Source organism: Monodon monoceros, unplaced genomic scaffold (assembly GCF_005190385.1).
Source record: "Monodon monoceros isolate NGI ecotype Baffin Bay Population unplaced genomic scaffold, NGI_Narwhal_1 Super_Scaffold_5, whole genome shotgun sequence".
In the NCBI taxonomy this organism is placed as follows: Eukaryota; Metazoa; Chordata; class Mammalia; order Artiodactyla; family Monodontidae; genus Monodon; species Monodon monoceros.
Window position 1 is genome coordinate 28,210,891 of NW_021703782.1, and position 25,297 is coordinate 28,236,187.

At 41.1% G+C, this 25,297-nt stretch overlaps 1 protein-coding gene across 8 annotated transcripts in view; it reads right to left on the minus strand.

Moving 5' to 3' along the window:
- The window catches only part of AOPEP (aminopeptidase O (putative)), a 357,857-nt gene that overhangs the window by 263,628 nt on the left and 68,932 nt on the right, over nt 1-25,297 (minus strand). For all 8 annotated transcript variants that reach the window (XM_029202684.1, XM_029202679.1, XM_029202680.1 and 5 more), the window contains 2 exons: nt 8,455-8,608; nt 1,189-1,434 (listed from right to left, as the gene is read on the minus strand). In XM_029202684.1, coding sequence (XP_029058517.1) covers nt 1,189-1,434; nt 8,455-8,608 — 400 coding nt within the window. The remainder of the gene's footprint in view (nt 1-1,188; nt 1,435-8,454; nt 8,609-25,297) is intronic.

Consider the following 25,297-nt stretch of genomic DNA (forward strand, 5'->3'; position numbering starts at 1 on the left):
CCCTTGTTAAGACAAATTCTATATATAGACAGCCAAGACAATTATATGAGGCACATAACCAAATATATATAATGATCCTAGTTTTTACATTCCCATTATCTTCATGAATATAGGATACACGTCAGTCTAAATGACCTTCTCAGACCTCGTCAAGGATTAAAACTACCAGCCAGCTTTTAAAAAGTATACGTATATAGTAAAGATCAAAAGCAAATGTTCTGGTCAGTTCTTTTCTACTCATGGGTTTCACTAAGAATGTGTGCAGCTTTCAGGGAAAACACCACGAATGACAGCTGTTCAAAAGCATAGAAATTAATTGGCAGCAGGAATTTCCTTGACTAATAGGGAAAAACTTAAAGTCACATGTTTTGATGAGCTTATTTTTCCCATCCTTAGTCGAGCATATTCACTGTTAATGATTAAGATTTTCAAACAGAAATAGAACCAAGAAAATCCTGAGTACATAACCAAGTAAAACACTGAGTGAAACGCAGTTACCTATTACTGAATGAACAACAGCATTAATGAATGAATTTTAGGCATAAATTACATATAGGAAAAGGTTCAACTTTCAGGTCTTGATTTTTCATAGGAACTAAACTGGGATGACAGTAAGAATAATACATTTATTATATTAAAAAATAGTAGCAAGACAAGTGACCCCCCTAACCTTCCCCAGTGAGCCATCTGCTTTGAGCTGTTTTTCTAGCAGCCGTGATAGATTTACACTGATTCATCCACAGTCTCTCTGACACAGGGGCTCTCAAGTCGTTGCCCTTGTGACCAGTGGTGAGAATGCATGAGACAGCTGGTCGGGATTACTCGAGCAGCCTGTGCTCTAGAACCAAGTTGTGTTACTCTGCCCAGAGCTATGACCGTTGGGCTCGTTAGCATCATGCTCTCACCACCTGAGCTAACTAGCCCCTGATTAGCCACAATCCAGCATACACCATTCTGGGGGCACAGTGTGTTCTCAATCCCAGCAACAATGTGAGTGTTTACTCTCAAGACAACTGAATTGAGCCCATGACGCCCAAAGGCTCATGCACGGTGGAGTATACACACACCATCCCTCAAGGCAGCAGTGAGATGGCCCTTCCAACCTAATCAAACGATTGCCCTGACAGAGCTCAGGGAAAGCAAGAAGCAGTCAAAAAACTTCCACAGAGCCACAACAGAACAACGTACCTGGCCATCCCCAGACTCGGAAAGTTGGCAGGAACAAGGAGTACATCCAGCCTGGAGAACGGGTGTGTTCCCAGGACAGAGTGTGCTGCTGAGAGGCAAGGAGGGATCAGCGGCAGAAGGGTCTCTTGGCAGGCACCCTTCAGGCACACTGGAGCGAAGACCCGATGAGGAATTATCTCCTGGGTGGTGGCAGAAGCATTCTGGAAGCGGCAGGGGTATTCCATGTGACCACAACCGCCAACATACCTGGGAACAACACGAAATAAGTAGATGCGTTTTATTGGTAAATCAGGTTTATTCCCCTTGCCATGGAGATGAGGAGCTCTCACAGACACAGACAACTTCTAGGAGACAGTGGCTCTGATGGGCTTATAAGCAAAGCAGTTCATTTTGGTTCTTGGCTTGTCTGTTTCTGCACAGTGGTGAAAAATGACAGGTCAAAATACTTATCAATGTGCTGAATCGACTATTTTCAATCTAAGCTAAGTAAAAGTAGTAAAATCCTCTTTTAGAATAAATAGGGGGAACCTCCAAGATTCAAAATAACAAAACAACCCCCCACCAAAATAAAAAGCAATTTCCTGCCCTCAGAAACGTGCCTTTCAAATGTCACTACGGGGAAAATCTTCTCCAATTCAGGGACAATTTGCAACTCAGAAAGGAAGGGACAGTGCAACCAAGTTAAAGATCTCACTCTGAAATGTTCTACAATAAAAGATACAGACTCAGGCTTCCCTGGTGGCGCAGTTGTTGAGAGTCCGCCTGCCGATGCAGGGGACACGGGTTCGAGCCCCGGTCCGGGAAGATCCCACATGCCACGGAGCGGCTGGGCCCGTGAGCCATGGCCGCTGAGCCCGAGCGTCCAGAGCCTGTGCTCCGCAACGGGAGAGGCCACAACAGTGAGAGGCCCATGTACCACAAAAAAAAAAAAAAAAAAAAAGATACAGACTCAGTGATGTATCATGCGAACCAAATGACAAAGCTTTTCAAAAGAATACAATCCATTTTACTGAAAAGTAACCTAGCTGTTCTCTACAAAGGCCATCAAAAGTTGTGCTGTTAAGGAATACAGAGGCACTTTGATACAGTATTTCCCCCAATCCACTTTCAATACAAATTTAACTGAATCAACCTTTTAAGGAAACAGACCAGAGCCCAGCCCATACCATCTGACCACTGCCAGTTATTCTGTCAAAGGTGGAGCTGAAAAAGAATTCCTAGAACCTGACTCAGAGGCCTCAAGAGAACTTATCTACCCAAAGAAACCAACATCAAAGGAAACTCTATTTTTCCACCGGTTAACACATCCTTTATTCAAACAGAATGGAAAGCCTCTCTAATTTAAATTTACAAATTATAATTCTAACCATAGGTGCTTATTAGATTCATACTGAATACTGAAAAACCTGAAAATTCTGGCACATCCCAATAAGGGCAGACTGCAACAATAATTCCTCTCCACGTTTCTGAAGTGCCTTTCACCCATCCAAGGCCAGCACTGCCCAAGGAGATCCACACAGCTATGGAGATAAGCCTTGCCCTCCACCAGCCTGGGGCATAGAACACAGCTTCCAGCACTGATGACATTTCACCACAGTTTAGGGTAAGAGAAATGGGTGGAGACCCATAAAAACTTCTGCCAGGATAAAGTGACAGGAAGAACATCATTACTGACATTGAACGCTAGCCAAAGTCCCTGGATTGATAACCTTGCCTTACAGAGAGTGAGTATAGGTGCCTATTGGTAAACATCGAACTGAAAAGGCTGCAACTGTCCACCTCATGACAAGTACTGTGCTGGTGCATCAATTCAATCAAAGGTTAGAGAATAGTTTGGGGTAGCCAAAGGTATACCCAAAAAAGCCACTTCGTTCAAATGAAAAGGTGAGTTAAATTCTCTCTGGACAGGAATGGCACTAGCCAGGGTAATGAAGGTCATTCCGGTTGTGTGAATCAGCACCGTTTTTCATAATCAAAGCCTGGGAGAATATGCAGGACTTTAAGGCAATCTAGCTACAATCAAGCTATGTGAGACCATTAAGGCTCCCAATAAAAATGGAAATGGCATCTGGGAAGCCACACGTGTGTTCCTAACATGGGGATCAGGAAACCTAGGCTTCAAAGTCTGTTCTCAGACTGGCTAGCTGTGACCTGAGGCAAGGAACTCAGTATCTGGGGCCTCTTTTTTCCTCACCTCTTAACATGGTCTCACAAAAGTGGCTGCTGGGGGGAGGGGAGGAATTGATTGGAAGGGGGTGTGAGGGAACTCACCGGGGTGATGGAAGGTTCTCTGTCTGGTTTAGGGTACATACAATCATCAAAAGCTCATCAAGCCAAACACTTAAGATCCATGCATTCTGTTGTATGTCAATTATGCTTTAATTAAAACCAAACAAACAGAAAACCTAAAATGGTTTCTAAGATTTCTTCTGGCTCTGTGATTCCATGACAACCCACCACAGAAGCCCCTCTTCATACAACAGCCATGTTCCTGAAGCAGCGAGGCAACACCGTACTTGCATAGAGTCAAGAATAGTCTTCCACAGAACCAGTATCAACTCAAAGGTGCTGTCTCTTCCTCTCACACTAACCTTCAGTTATTAATCTCTGTGTATGTGCCTGCTCCAATATACTCTCAATACCAACAAATCAAGCATTTGTAAATACCTCCTCCTTGTGCCCAGACTTGTAACCAGAGTAAATATATTAATAGTACAGATTATTAATAATATTCGATTGTTAATTAATAATCTGTAATACTAACTATAATAAGAATAAACAATAATAACTCCTACCACAACTGCTACTGAACATTTACTATGTGCCAAGCACTGTTCTGAACACTTTATGTACATTATCCCAATTAATCCACACAACATTCCTAAAGAGTAAGAACTATTCTTTTCATCACATGGTGAATCATCATAAGCTCCTCACTGCTGACCCTCCTTCTCTACATACTTCATGATGCTTCTTGAGTTAACTGGGACCCTGGAGTTTTTTTGAAGCTGAGCTCAGCTGGTATGTGGTTCTCTGGCTTCCTGCTCCTCTTTTTTTTTTTTTATAGATCTTTTTTTTTGCGGTACGCGGGCCTCTCACTGTTGTGGCCTCTCCCGTTGCGGAGCACAGGCTCCGGACGCGCGGGCTCAGCGGCCATGGCTCACGGGCCCAGCCGCTCCGTGGCATGTGGGATCTTCCCGGACCGGGGCACGAACCCGCGTCCCCTGCATCGGCAGGCGGACTCTCAACCACTGCGCCACCAGGGAAGCCCTCCAACCCTATCTTTGAGGAGCTTTTTCTCTTGGGAGAAAAAATTTTAAATTCTGAAAGGTACAGTGACACAGTTTACACAATTTATTAACATATTTCAGCAAGCGGATTAGATGCTTGCTTACCGTAAAAATCACGAGTGTTCAAAATCCCAGCACCAGCCCCCAATGAATTGTTGACAATGATGTCGATATATACAGTGATGTAGTAGTGTCTGGAAGCTGGATGCATTTTCTAAGGGCACTCAGTACATTGCAAAGCAAATTGAGATGGGTGCAGTAAGAGACAGAAAGCCGAAATACCTTGAGGGAGCAAGGGCTGGAGAGATCAAACCAAGCCAGAAAGATATGGAAAGGCTTCTCTCATAGTGAAGGGTGTGCTGGAAATCGGCATTTTTTCCTATGATTTATATATATGTATAATACGTTATATATATATTATTCCTTCTTTTCCAGACTCTCAAAGAGATAGAAACAGCATTCATCCTCCAAGGTCCACAAGGGAATTTTTCATCGCCTTTACAACTCTAAAGAAGACCTCTTCCCCTACCAAGTCTTCCCTTCTTTAGAATGAACAACCTCAATGGCTTTTCATCTTTGGGTTGCCTGCTTTCCATGCTTTCAAATCATTTTTCCTGAGTCCTCTGAACTTTATCCAAGTTTCCATGTCGTGCTTAAACTGTATGGCCCCCAAGTGAAGACAATGCTTTAAAAAAGGCCTTTTGAGAGGTTAAACATAACACAAAGATTCCCCTGTGGCTGGAGAAGGTTATACTGCAGCCAAAGAAAGTTGATAAACTTTCAAAAGTTTACCTAAGTGCCTGTTAACTAACGTATTTGCTCACCCAGAATGGGCTAGAGCATGTGTGGAACTGGAGCTGGAAGAGAGAATGTTCTTCCGATAATTTAGGCCACATGAACAGTGATCAAAAGTTCAGTGACCAATACTTTGGTCAAATTTCTGGGACCCAGATGAACACTTCAGTCAAACGCAAGCCTGTGGTATATAAGGCCCCTGTATACGTTACATTTACATGAATTGAACTGGCGGTCTTAGGAAGGTTTGAAGTAGAAAAGGGCAGCGGGGCGGGGGGGTATTGGGGGGGGAGCCAAGGGGACCAGATGTGAACATAACCAAAAACACCACTGCGGTTGGCACTTCAGAGCACCTCTGTTGGCAAACTTAGCATGGAGCCAAAGATTTAATGGATAAAAACACAAAGCCACCCTTTGATGACTAAAGACAGCACACATGAAGCACGCAGCCAGGGAAGGATTAAGCAAATGTAAGCTACTAATTTATCAGCAGTACATTTTTGATGAACGGAGGGAAAACTTAGTCATAGCATGTCAGACGTGGAAGGGCGTGGGGGAGGGACTCCATTCTGCAGGCCCTTGTTTCCATACAAGGACATGCTTCCCCGGAGTGGTACCCTTGACCTCTCTCCACAGCTGATCAGACTGGCTTGCCACTCTGGGCTTTCTCTTGTTTAATCCGCTTGCCCACAGAGGGGTTACTTTTGGCTGTTGGGCAGTCTGTGTGCATCTGTGGAGGCTGGCAGAGGTCCAGCTGAGTGGGTCACTGGGTGGGTGGGTAAGTTTGTCTAATTTGGAAATGAAGTACTAGAAAGCCCACTGAAACTGTGCACCTGAACACTCCCTCCGTCCAGCTTCTGTCAACCAAAAAAACCCTTTATCTTGCTCTCCTTCTGTCTGTTTCTCAATTGGTTCTGACTCAGGAGGACAAAAGAGGAAACAGATTTACCCGTTCCCCTAAACCCCATTAGGAATTTCAGATACCATCTCTTCCCAGAATCCCCACTCAATCTGTCCATATCCTGCTCCCATCGCAATTATGGGTGCAAGAAGAGTGAAAAGCCATTGCAGTTACTTCTGGGCAGCAAAGAGCACACACGAGAAATGGCTGCTGCCCACTCCCCCACCTCGTGTCTCTGGGAATATGGCTAGAAGGACAAAATAACAAATTTCTATCTTTGCTTTTGCCTCTCTTCCTAAGGCACACATTTTTCAATGCACACCTCCCCTAAGAGTCAATGAGTCCTGAGGGTGTAGATGAAGAGCACAGTGCTTCTTTACCACAAAGAATCTGAGAACCCCGAACAAAGTCTTTATTCTACAGAGAAGGGAAGTATGGCTTGCCCAAAGAGACATACCCAATCAGTAGAAATGGCACCTTCGGCCTCAAAGGCAATGCTCTCAACTTCTGTTTTCTATTCCAACATGACAGGTTCCAATCAACAACCGTGGCTCGGTCATGGTGCTGACTCTCCAGGTGGGAAGGTAGATCAGACTCCAGGTGAGGTGTGGATGTTACATAGAGTTTTTAAAAGTCCCCAGGCAAGATTCTGAATCACCTCTCTAGGGGGTCAAGCCCAGATGTGAATCTGGGCATTGTAACTCAGCAGGGTTATGAACATGAACAAGTTGCTGTCTGAAGCTTCAGTATCTTTATGTGAAAAATGGAGATAATAAAGCCTATCTAACTTATAGGCTTATCCTCAGAACTAACTGAGATGACATTTAGATCAAGACTTTCCCTGACTGCCACATCCAGTGGCTTCTGTATCAATTCAGGATAGGCTAGGACATGCTGCAGTAAGAAATAGCCCTAGTGTTTCAGTGGCTTAACAGAAAAAAAGGTTATTTCTCACTCATACCAAGTGCACTGTGAAACCAAGTGACTCTCCAGGGCACCTGTCCTCCCCACTCAGAAGTCTAGGCTGCCTGCAACTGCAAAGTGAGGTCTACTTTGTGATCTCAGTAACAAGGGAAGAGAGTATCGGAGGGTTGCACATGCAATTAAATGTTCCCACGTGAAAGCAGCATGTCACTTCTGTCCACAATTCTCTTCTTCCCTCAAGAGTGCATAAGTAAAATCCAATAAGCAATCTAGGATCCTCTATATAGCTCAGGGCTGACAGTCCAAAATAGGCAAGCTACTGAGTAGGAAGTAGAAATTACTTCCCTTCCTCCAAAAAGTAAATGCGGGCAATAAGTCGTGCCTATGTTAAGGGAGGCCTCAATGGCTTTATCTCCTAAGGATACCAACCACTGTTGTCACTGTGGTAAGAATGAAAGCAACATAGCAAAATAAAACAAAAGGAATTTGCACTAAGAGCGTATCTTAGTTGGTTTTCAAAGATGAACTAAGCATCTGTATCATTACTCTCCACCAAAAGGGACTGACTTGGTGACTTTCTGTAAACAGGAAAAAAGATTAAACCGAGGTGGCTGTCAAAGTCCTAGGGATAAAGCATGATGCAACAGCGCACAGTGAGCGCACTTCTGTGCCTCATATGTGCATTCTCCTCCCTATTGGCTCTGAAAACTAGAAATAGGTGAATGCCTCGGGAGGCTGCAAGTAAATATCCTAAGGCCTATACTAATTTAACAACAGTTTTTTTTATTTTCTCTGATCGACCCTGAAAAAGAAGACATTGCTGCTGAAGTTAACAGAGCCCTGACCCGGCAGGATTCTTATAACCCAATGGCCGTCTGACAGCTTCCTCATGTCCTGTGCTCCTAAGGAGGCTGACTCCCCCCACGTTTGTAGACTGCTAATAGCAGTCTCGGAACCAAAACAGCAGACTGGCCTACAAGGTAATCCATCAGACAAGCAACTTCTTTCTATTAAGTTGTGTTTTTGAACAAGTACTGAAAACCAAAGTTAAAAGGTGTAGAAGGAAAGTATTGAATCTGAAGATTCTGTTGACTTAATGAAACACATAAAAATATTTCACCTGACTACACAGAGAATTTCATATATATTTCTTTTCTCTTTCTTTCTGCATAAACAATATGCCCACATTTCTGCCTCTCAACTCTCTTTCTCTCCCAGCAGGGCTTTTCCTGCTTTGATTAATCATATTTCGGTTTAATTTCTCAGCAGGAATGACTCACATTCCCAGTGCTTGGAATAAATGCATCATACTGCTCCCTCAAGTGTTTGTTTTTCATCAAGTTCCCAAGTACAAACCTGAAGTCAGCCTCGAAAGGTGAGAAGGATCTCTCTGTTGCCAGATCATTTGATGAGCAGATCTCTGGCTTCACTTCTGTCCAGGATCCTACTGCAATTGTGAAGGTGGAGGCTGGCATTGGCATGGTTACGTAGTAATGCCAACTTGAGCATCCTATAAACAGAAAGAGGAAAACATAATGAGGCCAATGTATGGTCCTAGACCTTACTGTGTAATTTTTCTCTTTAGTCACTTGAAGAGCTTGTGTGCTAAGCTGGGATGAGCTAATTCTTGGAGGTGGGTCATGTCAACTGTGGGGGCATTATTCTAGGTCTCAGGGAAAGCAAAACAGGGATGATGGATTCAAGACAGCCAAGGAGATCTGGATCTCTTCCAGGGATCAGTTTGAAGCCCTTCAAGTGAGGCTATAAATGAAGGGTGGTCGAGGTGGCCACTAATAGCTGCAAATGCGTAAGGACAGAGGTTGTACACTGCTATGGAGTCAAGGACACGGCTCATCCGTATTGCCTAGCACGGTACTTGGCATAAAAAGGAAGATGCTGTGTTGAATGAATGAATGAGTGAGTGAATGAACAAATGAATGATCGCTTCTGTGCTGCCAAACTACTTTGTCTAAATTCAGTTCAAGTCAATCTAAAATGCATACAGTAAAAAAACAATGAGACTAGGGAAGGAAAGTACCTGGATTTTAGTCCCAACCCTGAAACTACTTATCTATGGAAGTTCAGTCTTATCCCTCCCCTTTTTATCTGTTAATGTATTGGGGTGGTCCCAATTCCTCATTAAGCAGATGAAAAACAGGTCTACAGAGGTTCAGGGGAGCCAAGGACTCCCAGCTAGTTTGTAACAGGGCTGGAATTTGTAGCTGGGGCTCCCTACCACAGCCAAAGGTATACCCTCCACTTAGTCCAAACCATAATGAAGGTTTTTTAACCAAAGGAACAAATGACTAAACTTATAACACTATGCTTCCTTTCTTCTAAGATGGGAAAATGATTTTAATGTTACTGAAATAAATCTCAATGTATCACTCAACCTGATTTAATATATTATTTTTTCTGAGCATCTGCTATAAATTAGTGGTGTGTCTTCAGGGATTTGGTATCACCTCACATTATAGAACACAGTTCTCCACTCTTCATGTTCCCACGGGGAGAACTTCCACTAGAGTAACACCCCTAGCCTCTCTTTCCACCCCTTACTGACTGCTTTTGAGGAGCTATTCTTTTCTTTCTTGTTTTAAGTTTTTGAGGGTTAAACACTTATAGAGTGGCCTGTGGCCATCCAATTTGGTCAATGAGTGAATAAGATGTCAAATTCAGGGTAGAAATATTACCATGCCTATATTGACCAGCAGACCTCTAATGACGTTTTTTAAAGTGCTTTACCAGTAAAAATCAGTAATAGGTTAGATTTTGCTCTCTATATGCTTGGACTTTTGTCTCTCAACTAATTCTGAACTTTGGAAGGTTAGTGGGGTCATTATTTATTACCCTCTGAAACTCTACCAACTTAGATCCAAAGAAATACATGGCAGAACTTCTCTGATAAAAAACAAAATTTTAAATAGGAAACAATGACAAAATAAACATGATATCAAGTTTGAATAAATATGATATGATATCACGTTTGGAAGTTATTAGAGGAGATACTTGAAGAAGAAATGTAGAAGGGCATCCTGCTGGAAACCCATTACAGAGGCAGCCATTCTCTCAAACTTGCTTGTAAGTTTGATCCTGGTTCTAGAATCAGAATGGCCACTCTTGAGATCACTTCCTCCACAGCTGACTAAGAAGCTGAAGGTATGCTCCTCTTTAAAGAGACAACCAAATCCAGTGATGCTGGAGACAACCTGATGACGTGCGTAGCTTCTTCTGGGCTTGAAGGAAAACCACAGCTTTAAAGAAAATGGCTGCTGTGATCCCAAGCCAGTAAGAAGGCAGAGACAATCCCAGCAGTCTTGATAAAAACCTGACATGGATCTGACGTGACGTGCTGTACTGCACCCACCTCCTTAATGTTTCTACTTTCTTATAACTACCTCACTCGCAACCTGATGTCTCCCTGTAGCAGCTCCATGAAGAACTTCAATTTGGACTGAACGACACAGTGAGAGCTGGCACAAGTTGGGTGGGGGGAGGTGGAGATAGAAGAAGAGGAAAGAAGGTATGGGTGAAGAACTAAATGTTTTGAATATCCTAGGTTTAAAAGAGAAATTTTAAATAACAAGACTCTCTTGGTCAAAGAGCTGTGGTCTGGTCATTCTTTCTCTGAAACATATCTTGGAGTGTTTAACATGGGCCACTGAACCTTCCTTTTAAAACTTCAGACTCTTGGGGGTTCAGTAAATAAACAGCAATAGTGAGGATTTCAGGAAAAAATGGAAGATTGAACACTGATCTGGAGTTCTGATAAGGAGTTAATATCCAAAATATATAAGGAACTCATACAACTCAATAGCAAGAAAACATATAATCCTAGTTAAAAAATGGGTAAAGGACCTAAATTGCTTTCTCCCAAAACCCAATTAAAGGACAGTAAAGGGATTTTTTTAAAGGCTTAAACCAAAAGGAACAAGGAGAAAGTATAGGAGACAATTACCGCAAAATACTGGAAGCCACAATGCGGGTGGGAAGAGTGGCGAATGACATGGCAGCCCTGAATCCTAAGTTAGCTGTGGGAAAGACAAGATTCACCTCATTTTATCCCCCAGATGCCCCCAAAAGGCTGGGAGTAGAAGAAGTACTAAACTAAGCAGGGCAGGCTGGATGACTAAGAAGGGCTCAGATCCCTGGATGGCTTCCCCTACTCCCCACACCTGGACTACCTGCCCATCCCCCCCACACACACACCAGCAAATAACTGGAGGTTTATTTTCTAGAGAATAAAAGGGAGGGCCTCTAGGGGGACAATGGCATAGTTGAAGGCAAACTGAATGGGATTAGATGAACATATGCATATCAGATACTGAGACCATCAGCTATTTCCCCTTATTTGGTTCCCAAAATGCTGACAACCAGGTTTTTACCTCCAGGCAGGAAAATGAAAAAACCTGACCAACCCAGGAGAAGGATATTGACATTGGAGGTTCCCTATGATCAGCCTATGATGAAACTTACAGATGACAAGTCTTAGTTCACTCAGTGCTCCAATCAGCATTTTAGTCCCCTACCCTCAAACACCAACAGACAAATCAAGGACCTTCAGGCATCTTTAGAAAGCCCCTAATGCAAAACTGAGAGACCCAAACAAAGAGAAACAAGTAACTTGGAGGACAGTGACCATGCAAGAAGAAGAAAACTTCAAAAAACACCAAACAGATACACACTGAAAGTTCAGAGAATTTATTGCAGTGCTGAAACAAGAACAGTGTAAGATTTAAAAAGAGGACTTGAAAGTAAAGAGAATTAAGGATAGAAGGAAAGAAAAAAATTAAAAGGAGTACGATGGGATATAAAGCTGAGGAAATCTCCCTAGAAAGAAAAAAAAGACAAAAACATGAGGGAAAAAGAGAAGAGCAGTTCAGAAGGTCCAGTATCCAAGTAATAGAAGCTCCAGAAAAAAGACAACAGAGGAAATAGAAGGGAGAAAATCGTCAGCTAAGAAATTCGAGAAAATTTCCCCAAAGTTAAGGGTCCATGAGTTTTCAGATTGAAAGGGCACACAATACCCAGGACACTGGATACAAATCCAGCCACATCATCATGCATCATTATGAACTTGAGAACCCTGAGGATAAAGACAAGATCCTACAAGCTTCCAAAAAGAGAGAGAAAACAAAAATCACATACAATAAGGACATTTTCAGACACGTAACGTTTCAAAAACAATTCACCTCCCACACATTCTATTCTCTGGAAGCTACTAGAGTATGTAAAATATGCTTCAAAAGGAGGTAGTAAACCAAGTAAGAGGAAGACAGATGATCCAACACAAGAGAGACACAAAGGGAACCTGTAGAATAAAGTCTACTTCTGGGTATGTACCTGAAGGAAATGAAATCACTTATCTCAAAGATAGATGCACCCCATGTTCATTGCAGAATTATTCATAATAGCCAAGACATGGAGACAACCTAAGCCCCAAATGACAGAGGAATGAATAGAGAAAATGTGATACACACATGCACTCACAGAGGAATATTATTCATTCATAAAAAAAGAAGAAAATCCTGCCATTTGCAACAACATGGATGTACCTTGACGGCATTATGCTAAGTGAAATAAATCAGACAGAAGAAGACAAATACTGTATGATCTCACTTACATGTGGAATCTAACAGAAAAAAAAAAAATCATAGAGAAAGTAGATTGGTGGCTGCCGAGGGTGGTCGGTAGAGGGCAGTAGGGGAGGAAATGGGTGAACGCGTTCAAAGAGTACTAACCTCTAGTTATGAGATGAATCAATTCTGAGGATGTAATGTACAGCATGGTGACTACAGTTAACAATATTGTACATCTGAAAGTTGCTAAGAGAGTAGATCTTAAAGGTCCTCACCACACATGCACACACACACACACACACACATATATATCTCTATATATATATCTATAGAGCGAGAGATATAGATATATAGAGAGAGACCTTATTGAGGTCATTTTGCAATATATACATATATCAAATCATCACATTGAACATCTTAAACTTACATAATGTTACATGTCAATTATATCTCAATAAAGCTTAGGGGGAAAAAAAGAATGAAACACTATGCACAATAGGCTTTCTCCCTATGTTCTGCTTTGAACTTTTGAGCTGTTTTTTTGCTGCCCCTCTAGTTCTTGTACCATCCATCTAGCACAGGGACAAGATGAAACTTGTGGAAATAGCAGGAATTGAAACTACTTTCAAGAAAGAACACTGCTAATGGAATAAGAGGTATCTGTTAGATGCCTGCACATGGTCATGGAGAATCCACACAGAGTGCCCAATCACACCATGTCCCAGCACCTTTATCAGAATGTCTGTACCCTCAAGGTGATGTGGGGAGGGCACTGAAAGCCACAGAGGGGTGTGGCAGGGGACTGGAATGAGATTAGCAATTAAAAAAAGTCAGAAACCTTAAAATGACCTAGAGTTTGGGAGTGAGATAGCAAAAGTGATAACAGAACCTGAGTCAAGTCCAGCAAAAGTATTTTAGAACTGCCATGCTCTCTCCTCAGTCTTCTCAGGAAGTTAAATAATAGAAAGAAAAGGATTTGAGGGGGAAATGTATTGAAAACATCCCCCAAACCCATATTCTAAATGTTCAAAATGATTTTCTCCTATACAGCCCTCAAGACTTTTTATTTTTTTAGATTTCTCTACTTAGTGGAGCTCATATGGAAGAAACTGTTTTGTACTTCAGGCTTTTAAAGTAAAAGAGTTTTCCAGGCTACCAAGCAAGTCAAAGAGGGGCAGATCATTACTAGGCTGGGCCACAGAAGAACTGGCCAGGAACCCACTTCCCAAAGACCCTAGCTGGACTCTTCTCAGAAGCTTCTCAAAGGTCCAGTCCAGTGGGCTTCTTGCCTGACCCTGGGTAAATCTGGAGCCAGTGCTGCGACAACTGAATGCTTCCAGGGCTCTGGGGAGGCTCTTGCTAGTTGATTACTATGAGGCCCTGTCTAGTATCCTCATTTGGTAGCAAAGTCTCTTTTCGGTTGTCTGTTCACGGATTATTCCACTGAGTCCAATCTTGCATGAAGACAGCCCACTGCTACAGGGGGGTAGCTGCTCAGGAAATAGCCGACCTCACCTCAAACCAGACTGCAAAAAAATGCAAATAACAAGGTGGGAATACTGCCCCCAGAAAGCAGAGCGTGCATTCCAAAGACAAAGAGAAATAATTTCTGGATTATCTATTGTTTGGAATAAGTCGACCTTGCGAGGAGAATTGACGAGAGTTTGTTTCTCTTGAATATATCCACTGACTGAGTTCCAGCTCTGGAATCTGATTGCAAGGGTTCAATTCCCTGATCCATACTTGCCAGTCTGGGCACATTGCTTAACCTCTCCATGCATCGGATTCCTCATCTATAAGAAGGGGATAATCACAGTCTCTACCTCACAGCATTATGTGAGGATTAGCTTAGATAACATATATATTGACAGAAATCTCTAGGCATAGTAATTGGCACATAGTAAGTGGTGAAGAAATGTTAACTGCTGTCATCTTTACAGCTGCCTCCCCCTGTTGCTTGGGCTGACTTTCTGGAGGCAGAGACTAAGAATGTCGAAGGTATGGCTGCCACATGTGCACTGAAGCCTGTGGCCCGATGAGGCCCACATATGGGGTTTAAGGTTGAATGGCATTAAAACACTGTGCACACAAAGCGATCCATTTAAAGGAGAATGACAGCCCAAAGGGGGCATCCTGTATGACTTCATATAGAATGGGCCATTTGGAGACTATTTAAATGGTGTTTACTTTAAATGAGCCATCCTCGATGAAATAGACAGTGAATGCCTTCATTTTCCTTTTTGATTTAATCCACTTGCCCTAGACTCCCTTGCTACACCAGCTGCAAAGCAAAGAGAACATCCTGTGCTTGAATTAACCCAGAGTTTTTCCTCTGCACATGATTTCACGGCCAGGCCAGGCCAGGATTCATTAGCAAGATGCACGGGGAGAGGGGCGGTAGGAAGGGGCCCAGAGGAAGAGGCGCTCCCTAACTGTGCAGGCTTGAGCAGCCACCAGTTCACCTCCCTTCTGGGCCTCCTCATAAAGCTCCTGAAAGCCTCTATGCCACCTCCTCTAATTGGAACGTGTTTAGGAGAGAAAATTCTTACACTTCAATTGTCTCACTAGTAAGACAGATATAACAAATATTGTTCTTATAATTGTGCTAGCAGCCGCTACAAGATCCAAATAGACATTTTCGTCTTCAAAACGGGACTGAAATTTTCCTTAAAGATGATTGTGTGTTTTGCAAGTACAATAAGAATTTGAGATGGGTAATTTTTCAAATTGTAAGTTTTGAAAATCCTTATAACTAGAGAGTGTTAAAACAATTACCTTAATTATTTTCTTCACATACTATTCTAAAAAACTGTCTTATGAATTGTCTTGAAGATTCTATCTTTCAGGGGAGGAAAAGTGGAGAGGAAAAAAGGAAGAACATGATGGAGTATTCCGTTCATGGGAAGAGAGAGAACTTTTTATGCTAAACCTGTGAAAAACTTTGCTAATTATTTGAGGAAATTGTTCTTACAAAAAGAAAAAAAATTTAAGGAAAAGAAAATCAAGATACCGTAGTTATTTCTACACATCGATCATGCCTGCTAATAGTAAATTAAATACAAAATTTATGGAACGTCATCGTACTATTCTTAGGGGAGTCTTGGACATACTCACTCAACTCACACTAAAGGCACAGCCACAACACACAAAAACACTCTGCTTCCACAGAGGCAAAAGCAGATGACTTATCTTTGCAAAGTTAAGCTTCTCACAAAATTTCTTGTTTTTAAAGAGTTATTGTTTCACTGAAAATTAAAACAGGCACTTAAATTCTCCCTAGTTAAAGCATCCACTTTATCTTTTAAACTCTTCCACTGTAGGTTAGACGAACAGCATGAAGCAATTGGAAACACCAAATTCATACATGCTTTTATTTACATATATTTCTTTACTCAATTCTTCTGTAGTGCCTGCTTCTTTCCTACCTCAAGCTTGTTTCTTTCTCTAGCCACTATTCTTAACTTCAGAACTTCCTGCCCAAACTAGTCCATATGTCAAGCTATTTCATTATTTTGGAACATCTTTGTACTACAAATTTAAAATGCTTGATGCTGTATATATAAGAGCATGTATATATAGGAATATGAATTTATAAGTGTGTATAGACACACTATATATAATGTTTTTATTATATATTTATTATAATAAATATAATAGATACATAACAGGATAGGCAAAGCTCCCAGTTTGGGTTGCTCTTCCTCTTTTGGCTTCTTTCTCTAGTGCTTGGGGCTTTCAGCAAACCCCAGCTTTTTTGTTTCACTACTTTTTAGATGCTGAGTCTACCCGTTCTGGTTTTATGAGCTAGTACCACCCTCCTGAATACCCATGGCATGTCTGCCTTTTGTTAGTCCTTTTCCGCTGTTGCTCAAGGGCAAGAACTGGCACCACAACAAAGGAGACGACAGTAAGACGCCCTGGGCTGGTATGCACCAGCACTGCCTGACCAGAGCCATGTGCCAGATCATGCCACCACTTCCCAGGCACTGATGCCACCTGGCAAGGCTTCAGGTTTCCTTTCCTGGCAACATGGTACTGCTTATGGCACAGGAGACCCAGGAGGGAATGACCTTCAAGATCATTCTCGTGAACCAGGTAGAAGAGTGCCACCTACTGAACCCAGAACACAAGCACCTCCACAGGTTTTGAGGTTTTCCCTCGTGGCTAACGAATACCTAAAGGAATACATTTCACCAGGCTTGTTATGCCAAGTCTCACCTGCACTCTGCCCTACGCTGTGGATAACCTAGTTCCCCTTAAACTTAAATACAAAGTGGATCAGCAAACTGGACACCAAATCATTCTGTGCCAGATGGTCACAAGTGTGCTTTAGTACTTTACTCACTTGAGAAAATTCATGAATGTCAAGCCTAAAACAAAAATCCAGGGGCCTTCCCTGGTGGCTCAGTGGTTGAGAATCCACCTGCCAATGCAGGGGACACGGGTTCAAGCCCTGGTCCGGGAAGATCCCACATGCCATGGAGCAACTAAGCCCGTGCACCACAACTACTGAGCCTGTGCTCTAGAGCCCGTGAGTCACAACTACTGAGCCCGCATGCCGCAACTACTGAAGCCCGCACGCCTAGAGCCCGCACGTACTCCGCAATAAGAAGCCACCACAATGAGAAGCCCGTGCACTGCAACGAAGAGTAGCCCACGCTCGCCGCAACTAGAGAAAGCCCGTACACAGCAGCGAAGACCCAACACAGCCAAAAAAAAAAATCCACAGCAACAAGAATGGGTATACACACGCCTGCCAGAATCATCATTATCCAAAAGAAAGCACGATGACTTTCCCGTTTGCCAAATATGGTAAGTGCAACTCTAGGAGGGCAAGCAAGAACTAGACAAAAAGCAAATCACAAACAAAAGAATGAACTGACAAAGATTTAGAAAGTGCAAGGCATTATGTGAGACCTTATGAGGGATGTAATAGAGCAGAACACAGTCTTCAATCAACAGTAGCTTTCTAAAGAGAAAAGATGCATTCACTCCGTACTCCTACCCCTTGAAACACATGTATATATACTAGCCCAGTATAAAGTTTCCTCAGTTCAAGAAACAAGGAGCCCTCTCTACTTTGCATTCTCTCTTTGTGAAAACACTTAATCATAACCATTCCTAATGTCTTTTAATTTACCATTTCCTTATACGTAATTCCTGGTCTTATACTGTGGAAGCAGTCTAAATAGTAGTATTGCTCATTTTGAGCCATCAAGAGGAAAGAAAAGTTGGCTTTCAATTGCACACAGGAGGGTCCGAACCCTGAAATCTTGGCTTTTCCCTGGAATTTCCCACACGAAATCAAGAGAGAGAACGTCAGGGAGCTGGTCAGTTGGGCAGGCCAGAGAGTAGCATTTTGCTCAGGATGAGGTAATGTCTACAGTCTCCTACTTTTGCATAGAAAAATGAAATCAGAGCCTAAGCAAAGGCACAAATAGTTTTTAACACCTTTCACTTGTTCATATGCTTTTTCTCCTATATTTGGAAGGAGCTTAAATTAGTCTTGTTCATTTACTTGAGGCTTCCCATGAAAAACATGAGTGGAATGTTTTAATTTTCTAGGAAGTAGACACTAAATTAGACTCTGTGAAAATAAAACAAAATTAAACAACAACCACAAAATTACCAAATTGGGGGAAATAAGCATGTACTACACCAATTTTTTCCTTTCAAAATATACTGAGCCTGGAGAAAAGGCATAAACTCTAATCAGAAGCAAAACTAAAGGAATGACCCTGAAATCACTTTTGTTACTATCAGTAGTGATTTTAAATGCTTCTTCCATGAACCTATTACTTCTGTCTGATTACAGAGAACACATTTATTCAACAAATAGGTATTGAGCACCTGTTATATACAAAACACTGTACTGGACATTGGGTCTCTGTGCTTAATAGTTTAGCTACATTTTGGCAGGGAATATAGGCTGACAATAACACACAGGCTAACATTTCGGTCTGCTCAAATGACATGATGCTGGGGAAGTTATATAATAAAGGAGCTAAATAAGTCAATCTAAATCTATGGCCTTGACTAAGCCTTATTGAGAAAAAGGATAGTGATTTCTCAGCTACTAAGATTCTTATGATGGTCATCACACTACCGTCTAAACCATTAGCCTTCTTAAAAATAGGCAGGAGGGGTCTTCCCTGGTGGCGCAGTGGTTGAGAGTCCGCCTGCCGATGCAGGGGACGCGGGTTCGTGCCCCGATCCGCGAGGATCCCACGTGCCGCAGAGCGGCTGGGCCCGTGAGCCATGGCCGCTGAGCCTGCGCGTCCGGAGCCTGGGCTCCGCAACGGGAGAGGCCACGACAGTGAGAGGCCAGCGTAAAAAAAAAAAAAAATAATAGCCAGGAGGAATGATTTCCCTCATGTAGTGAGAACTCAGAGGTCCATCGTCTGATTTCCATCCCCTGCCCAAGGGTTGTTATCATTTCTGTCGCTATTATCTGCCTCATTACATTATGCTGCTCCCAGGTGCTTTTCTTCTTTCGGGAAATCAGCTGGTGCCTGGCAAATGTACTAATCAGGTTGACGTGTCACTGTGATGGAAACTGTGACTTGCGGGTTGGGTTTTGCTGCTCATGTTTTCAATGATAGCTCTTCGTTTTAAAGGGCTTTGTGCACAACAGAGTGGAGGTCCTATGAGACCAATCTACCAGTCTAGAAAACATGACTTGGAAAGGAAGTAGTAGCATCTTGTATCCACATACCCTTTTTCTCTAAGGAGTGCAGACACATTTGGAGATATTACTCCATCCTCAGAACAGCCATTTTGGGCCTGGCAAAGAGCGTTGTTAATACTCTTGCCTGACTGTATTCTGATAAACCCCAGCTGTGGGCTGCAGGAGGCGTACAGTATTAGCATAAAGTTCTTTCTGCTGGTGTAGCTCTCTCCTCTCTCAGTTTGAATTGGTAAAGTCTGCTCTATGGTATCATATAAAGTTGTATATAAGCAAATCCCAATTATTATCTACTTTATTATAACTATGCCCTGAATTGGAAATTCGGAGAAAAAAATCCACAGATACACTGTTGGAGGTATGAACATTTTCCATGAAAATGTTAAAGGCAATTCGTGTTTTAATTTTTGATGGTAATCTTCAAATAGATAGGTAGACAGACAGATGTTGAAAGGATCAGAAGACTTTTTTTCTGTAAAGGGTTAGTTAGTAAATATTTTAGCCTTTGTAGGCTATGCAGTCTTTGTTGCAACTGTTTAACTCTGCCATTGCAGCACCAAATCAGCCATAGACAATGGTTGTATTTCGATAAAACTTTATCTACAAAAACAGGCAGTAGACTGGATTTGGCCAAAGGGCTGGATTATCCAGATACAAATGAGTCCTGACAAACAATTTCAGAGTTCACATCTGCAGTAGTGTATATGATTGCACAGGGACATGTAGCACTGCTTTAATTATTGAGAGATTATGAGAAAAGAACATAAGAATGATGCTTTTGGTGAGTAAAGGCTAAATGACATCACGGCATGATTTGTAAGCAAAAGCTTTACAGCATATGGAAGAAAAGTGGTGGAGAATAAGATCATGATGTGGCTCAGGGTAGAACAGGCACAACGACCTCAAGAGAACCTTCATGGAGCTGTCAGCACCACATTCATATTGTAAGGGGCAGCTTCATTTCAGGAAAATAATAATCTTTTACAATAAACTGAAGTTGTCCATTTGAATTTCATTGATTTAATGGTTTGGTCTGCATTTAATTTAAACTTTTTTTGGTGTTTTAGATGCATAAGAGTATAGGAATACAAAATTGTTTGGCAGGATTTATTTATATCTGGATAATCCAGCCCCCTGGCCAAATCCAGTCTACTGCCTGTTTTTGTAAATAAGCATACATTTATAGTTTTAAAGATATCATTCTAATACAAATAACTTCAGTCAACCCTGGTGAATCATGAGGTTTATTTCCCTCTGACAAGAAAAGTAATGCTCAAGTTTGAGCAACACTGCCAAACACAAGCTTTGACATCTGAACTGCAGGACCAAACCATGAATGAGAAAGTATGTAGGCTTGGTGAGGTGGGGGTAGGGAGTGCCACATCGCATCTTGGGAAGCGTAGTTATCATCACAAGTAAACCAGAAATGGAGGCTGGAGGAGTCCAGGTATCAGTGCCTGCTTGAGACTGCAGTGTTTCATTTACTCAGTCAATTCAGCGTGTCAGGGAAACAAGCAGGGAGGGTAAAAAAGATGCTGTGTGAGTCCCATTGTTCTAAGGACTCAGAGGAAGAACAAGCCTCGGAAATGAATTTACTACAGAAGCCAAAACAAGTTTAGAAAACTGGCATTCCCATTATGATACAAGAAGATATAACTTCTATGAAAAAATGGTAAAAAGCCATGAGAGGACAACAGGCTGAAACAGGCTGAAACAGTGTAACAGATTGAGATCAAAAGACAACAAAGTAACAAAAAAGATAAGGAAGAATTGCAAGCGTTGTTACAATAACAATCTATAATGGAATTACTAAAGAATAAAATGTCTCCATGGAAACTCAGTGGTATAAAGTGGAAACTCAGTGGTATAAAGTGTAAATAAAAAATGAAAAGGCAAGCCATACAGTCGGGGAGAATATATTTGTGACACCTATCTGGCAAAAGGCTAGCATCTAGAGTATATAAAGTATTCTTACAGTCTAACAAAAAAACAACCAAAAAAACCATATTAAATAAATGGGCAAATGACTTGAAGAGACACTTTTCAAAGGCAGACATAAGAACGTACAATAAGGGCATGAAAGTTGCTCACCATCATTAGTTATCAGAGAAATGCAAATTAAAACCACAAGATAGTATTTCACCCCAGTTGGAGGGCTAAAATTAAAAGGACTGACAACATCACGTGTTTCCAAGGATGCACAGCTACTGGACTCTCATACACTGCTGGTGGAATATAAAATGATTGAATCACTTTGGAAATAGTTTGCCAGATACAAAGTTAACTTCTCTGAGCCAGCAATTCCACTCTTAGGTATTTACTCAAGTGAAATTAAAACCTTTGTCCACAAAAAGGCTTACACATGAATGTTCACAGAATATTTTTTGTAATGCCCCCTCAAAATTCAAATGTCCATCAACAGATGAGTGAATAAACAAACTAGTTTACTCACATAATGGATTACTATTCATCAACTTTTTAAAAAAGAATAAACTATTGATATCCACAACAATATGGGTAAGTCTCATGCTGAGCAAAAGAAGCCAGACACAAAAGAGTACACACGAATGATGCCATTTACATGAATGTTTAGGAGAGGTAAAACTAATCTATAGATATGGAAATCAGATCAGTGGTTGACTGGAGTGGGGTTAGGGAAGACTCACTTAAGGAGGGATGGCAAAGGCACAAGGGAATTTCTAGGGTAATAGAAATGTTCTACATCTTCATAGGGGTGCTGATTAATTACTTAGATGCATTTTTTTGTCAAACACCATTGAACAAGACGAACTGTGTGCATTTCATTATACATAAATTATACTGTAATTAAGTTGATTAAAAACCAAGGTACCCACAACCAGCTCCATTCTAGAAAGTTTTGAATTACATCAATAAATTTTTTAAATTCTATGAGCCTATAGGCAGAATAATCAGACTACTTTCAAAGAATTTTTTTTAAATGATATCAGATTTCTCCTCTGAAATACTAAGTAAGATATGGTAATGAAAACATTTATAGTCGTTTAAGAGGGAAAAGAAGTAAGAATTTAATACCTAGCCAAGGATTGTTCATAAGTAAACACAACAAAAAGCTCACCTAAAAATGGGAGGACTAAGAAAATATACCACATACCCATCCTTCTAGGAAGGAAAAAAAAAAAAAGTGAAGCCATTTCCCAGCTGACTAGGAGATGGCTCAGACTTAAGAGATCAAGAGTAAAGAAAGTCTAAATACTTATTGCAAATATAAAAATATAATTTGAAACTGGATGAAAATGTAAAACAACGATTATAATTCCTAGAAAATAAGATATAATACAAAAACAAAATATAGAGATAGTATGAGTCACAAATCCCAAACTGTATTTATTAAAACTGGAGAATGTGGGTGAGGGAAGTTGATAGAAGTAAATGCCCATTAAATTCTTTATTTGATATAGAATGAAGTCAAGAGCTATTGGTTAACTAAATTGTGAAACATCCATTTATGGAATACTCTATAGTCATAAAAATATTGAGGAAGCTCTTCATGGTCAGATATGAAATTATCTATAAGATAAACTTATTCTAAAGAGGGAAGCACAATACAAAAAAGTGTATAGCATGTTATGATTTGTGCAACAAAAGAGGAAAAAATATACTATACAAAGGAAACTGGTGACCTTGGTTGCCTTGGGGAAGGGTTACTGGGTAGCTGGGAATTAGGAGTAAAAAGGAGACATTGTAAATTTTTTTGTCCTTTGCTCATTTGTAAATGAACCATGTAAATGTGGCTTATTTTTAGAAATGAAATTTTAAAATGTATGATTTGTTTTGTTTTGACTTTCAGAATCAAATAAACATTCATTGAAGACTTTATTACATGTGTAAATCTAGTTTTTTCATGAAGAAGGCATCACAAATCAGAAAAGATTCAATAAATGATCTTAGATAACCGGTTTCCTATTCGAAGACAAAAATGTTTAGTCCTCATTTCACAACCCTGACCAGAATAAACTACAAACAGATTAAAGAGTGAAATTACAAAAATAAATAAATAAATAAAAATTAAATAAAAATATTAGAACAAAACAGGTGAATCGTAGAGCAAAGAAAGACTTCCCAAAAGAAACCTAACATATTTTATTACATAAAATTTAAAATCTCCTATAGATTAGAAATATTATATAAAATTAAAAGGTATACTAAAAACTGAGAAAAATACTTTTCACAAATATAAGAGATTAATATCTTTATTTTATTTTATATATATATATATATATATATATTTTTTTTTTTTTTTTTTTGCGGTACGCGGGCCTCTCACTGTTGTGGCCTCTCCCACCGCAGAGCACAGGCTCCGGACGCGCAGGCTCAGCGGCCATGGCTCACGGGCCCAGCCGCTTCGCGGCATGTGGGATCTTCCCAGACCGGGGCACGAACCCGGGTACCCTGCATCGGCAGGCAGACTCTCAACCACTGCGCCACCAGGCAAGCCCTATTTTATATATTTTTTAAACAGGAGAATAGCTTACAGATTTATGTAACGTAAGTCTTATGTGACACGGGAGCCTCCACAGGAAATGAAGGCCCGAAGAAACAGACCTGCATACTTTTCTGCTGGGTTTGATGACGAGTGGACACTCAACTCAGGAACAGCCAGATGGAAGGGATGCACAGGGCAAGGTACGTGAGAAAGAGCACGGAACTTCCATGCCCTCTCCAGGTACACAATTCTCCCCACATCTCCACGTGTTCACTAACCTGGAAGTTCCAGTATCTTTATTTTTTAAAGATCCAATCAAATTAGAAGACAAAACAAACTTTTTGAAACCTCACTAACACCTCGATATAAAAATGAACAAAGGAAATTAACAAACAGGAAATGAAAACGGTTAAGAAACATATAAGGATGTATGAAACCTCGTTGATAATTGAAGTAATCCAAATTAAAGAGAGGCCTTCTCTTGCCTATCAGATGGGTGAAACTCCAAGGGAAAGGAGACCTTCATAAACTACTGATGGATGTGTAAATTGGTACAACCTTTCTGAAAAACAACTTGAGATATGTACCAACAGCCTTAAACAGGTTCAAAACTTTTGACTCAATAATTTTAATTTTATACAAACTGTCTCCCCAGGAATTTAATGCAACTTTATTTATAATAAGAAAAAACTTTGGAAACAATAAAAATGTCTAATAATATGGAAATGTTAAGTAAATTCTGATACATTCATACAATAAAATATTATGCAGACATTAAAATTATCAACTTGGGGCTCTCCCGGTGGCACAGTGGTTGAGAGTCCAAGGAGAAACCATATTTTAAATAAAGAAATATTACAATTACAGAAATTTTACCTGGCATCAACATGCCCAGGATCTCAACTGAAAGTGTTAATTATTGCAATAAGCAAGAAATTCGCAGACAAAACCTTGATGATGCATTAGCACTTGCCTTCCATCTTTCTTATACACCTTTGGTTCAAAACTTCATGGCCAGGGCTTCCCTGGTGGCGCAGTGGTTAGGAATCCGCCTGTCAGTGCAGGGGACACGGGTTTGATCCCTGGTCCGGGAAGATCCCACATGCCGCGGAGCAACTAAGCCAGGGGGCCACAACTACTGAAGCATGCACTCTAGAGCCTGCTTGCCACAACCACTGAGCCCGTGCTCCACAGCTACTGAAGCCGTTGTGCCTAGAGCCCATGCTCTGCAACAAGAGAAGCCACCGCAATGAGAAGCCTGCACGCTGCAACGAAGAGTGGTCCCTGCTCACTGCAACTAAAAGAAAGCCCGCGCACAGCAACGAGGACCCAACACAGCCAAAAATAAAATTAATTAAAAAAACAAAACAAAACTTCATGGCCAAATAGTGTACAGAACAGATGCAATACTAGGATGACTCCAGTGGGCCAGCCCACAGGAGCACTATCGCTCAGAATAATGAATAACCC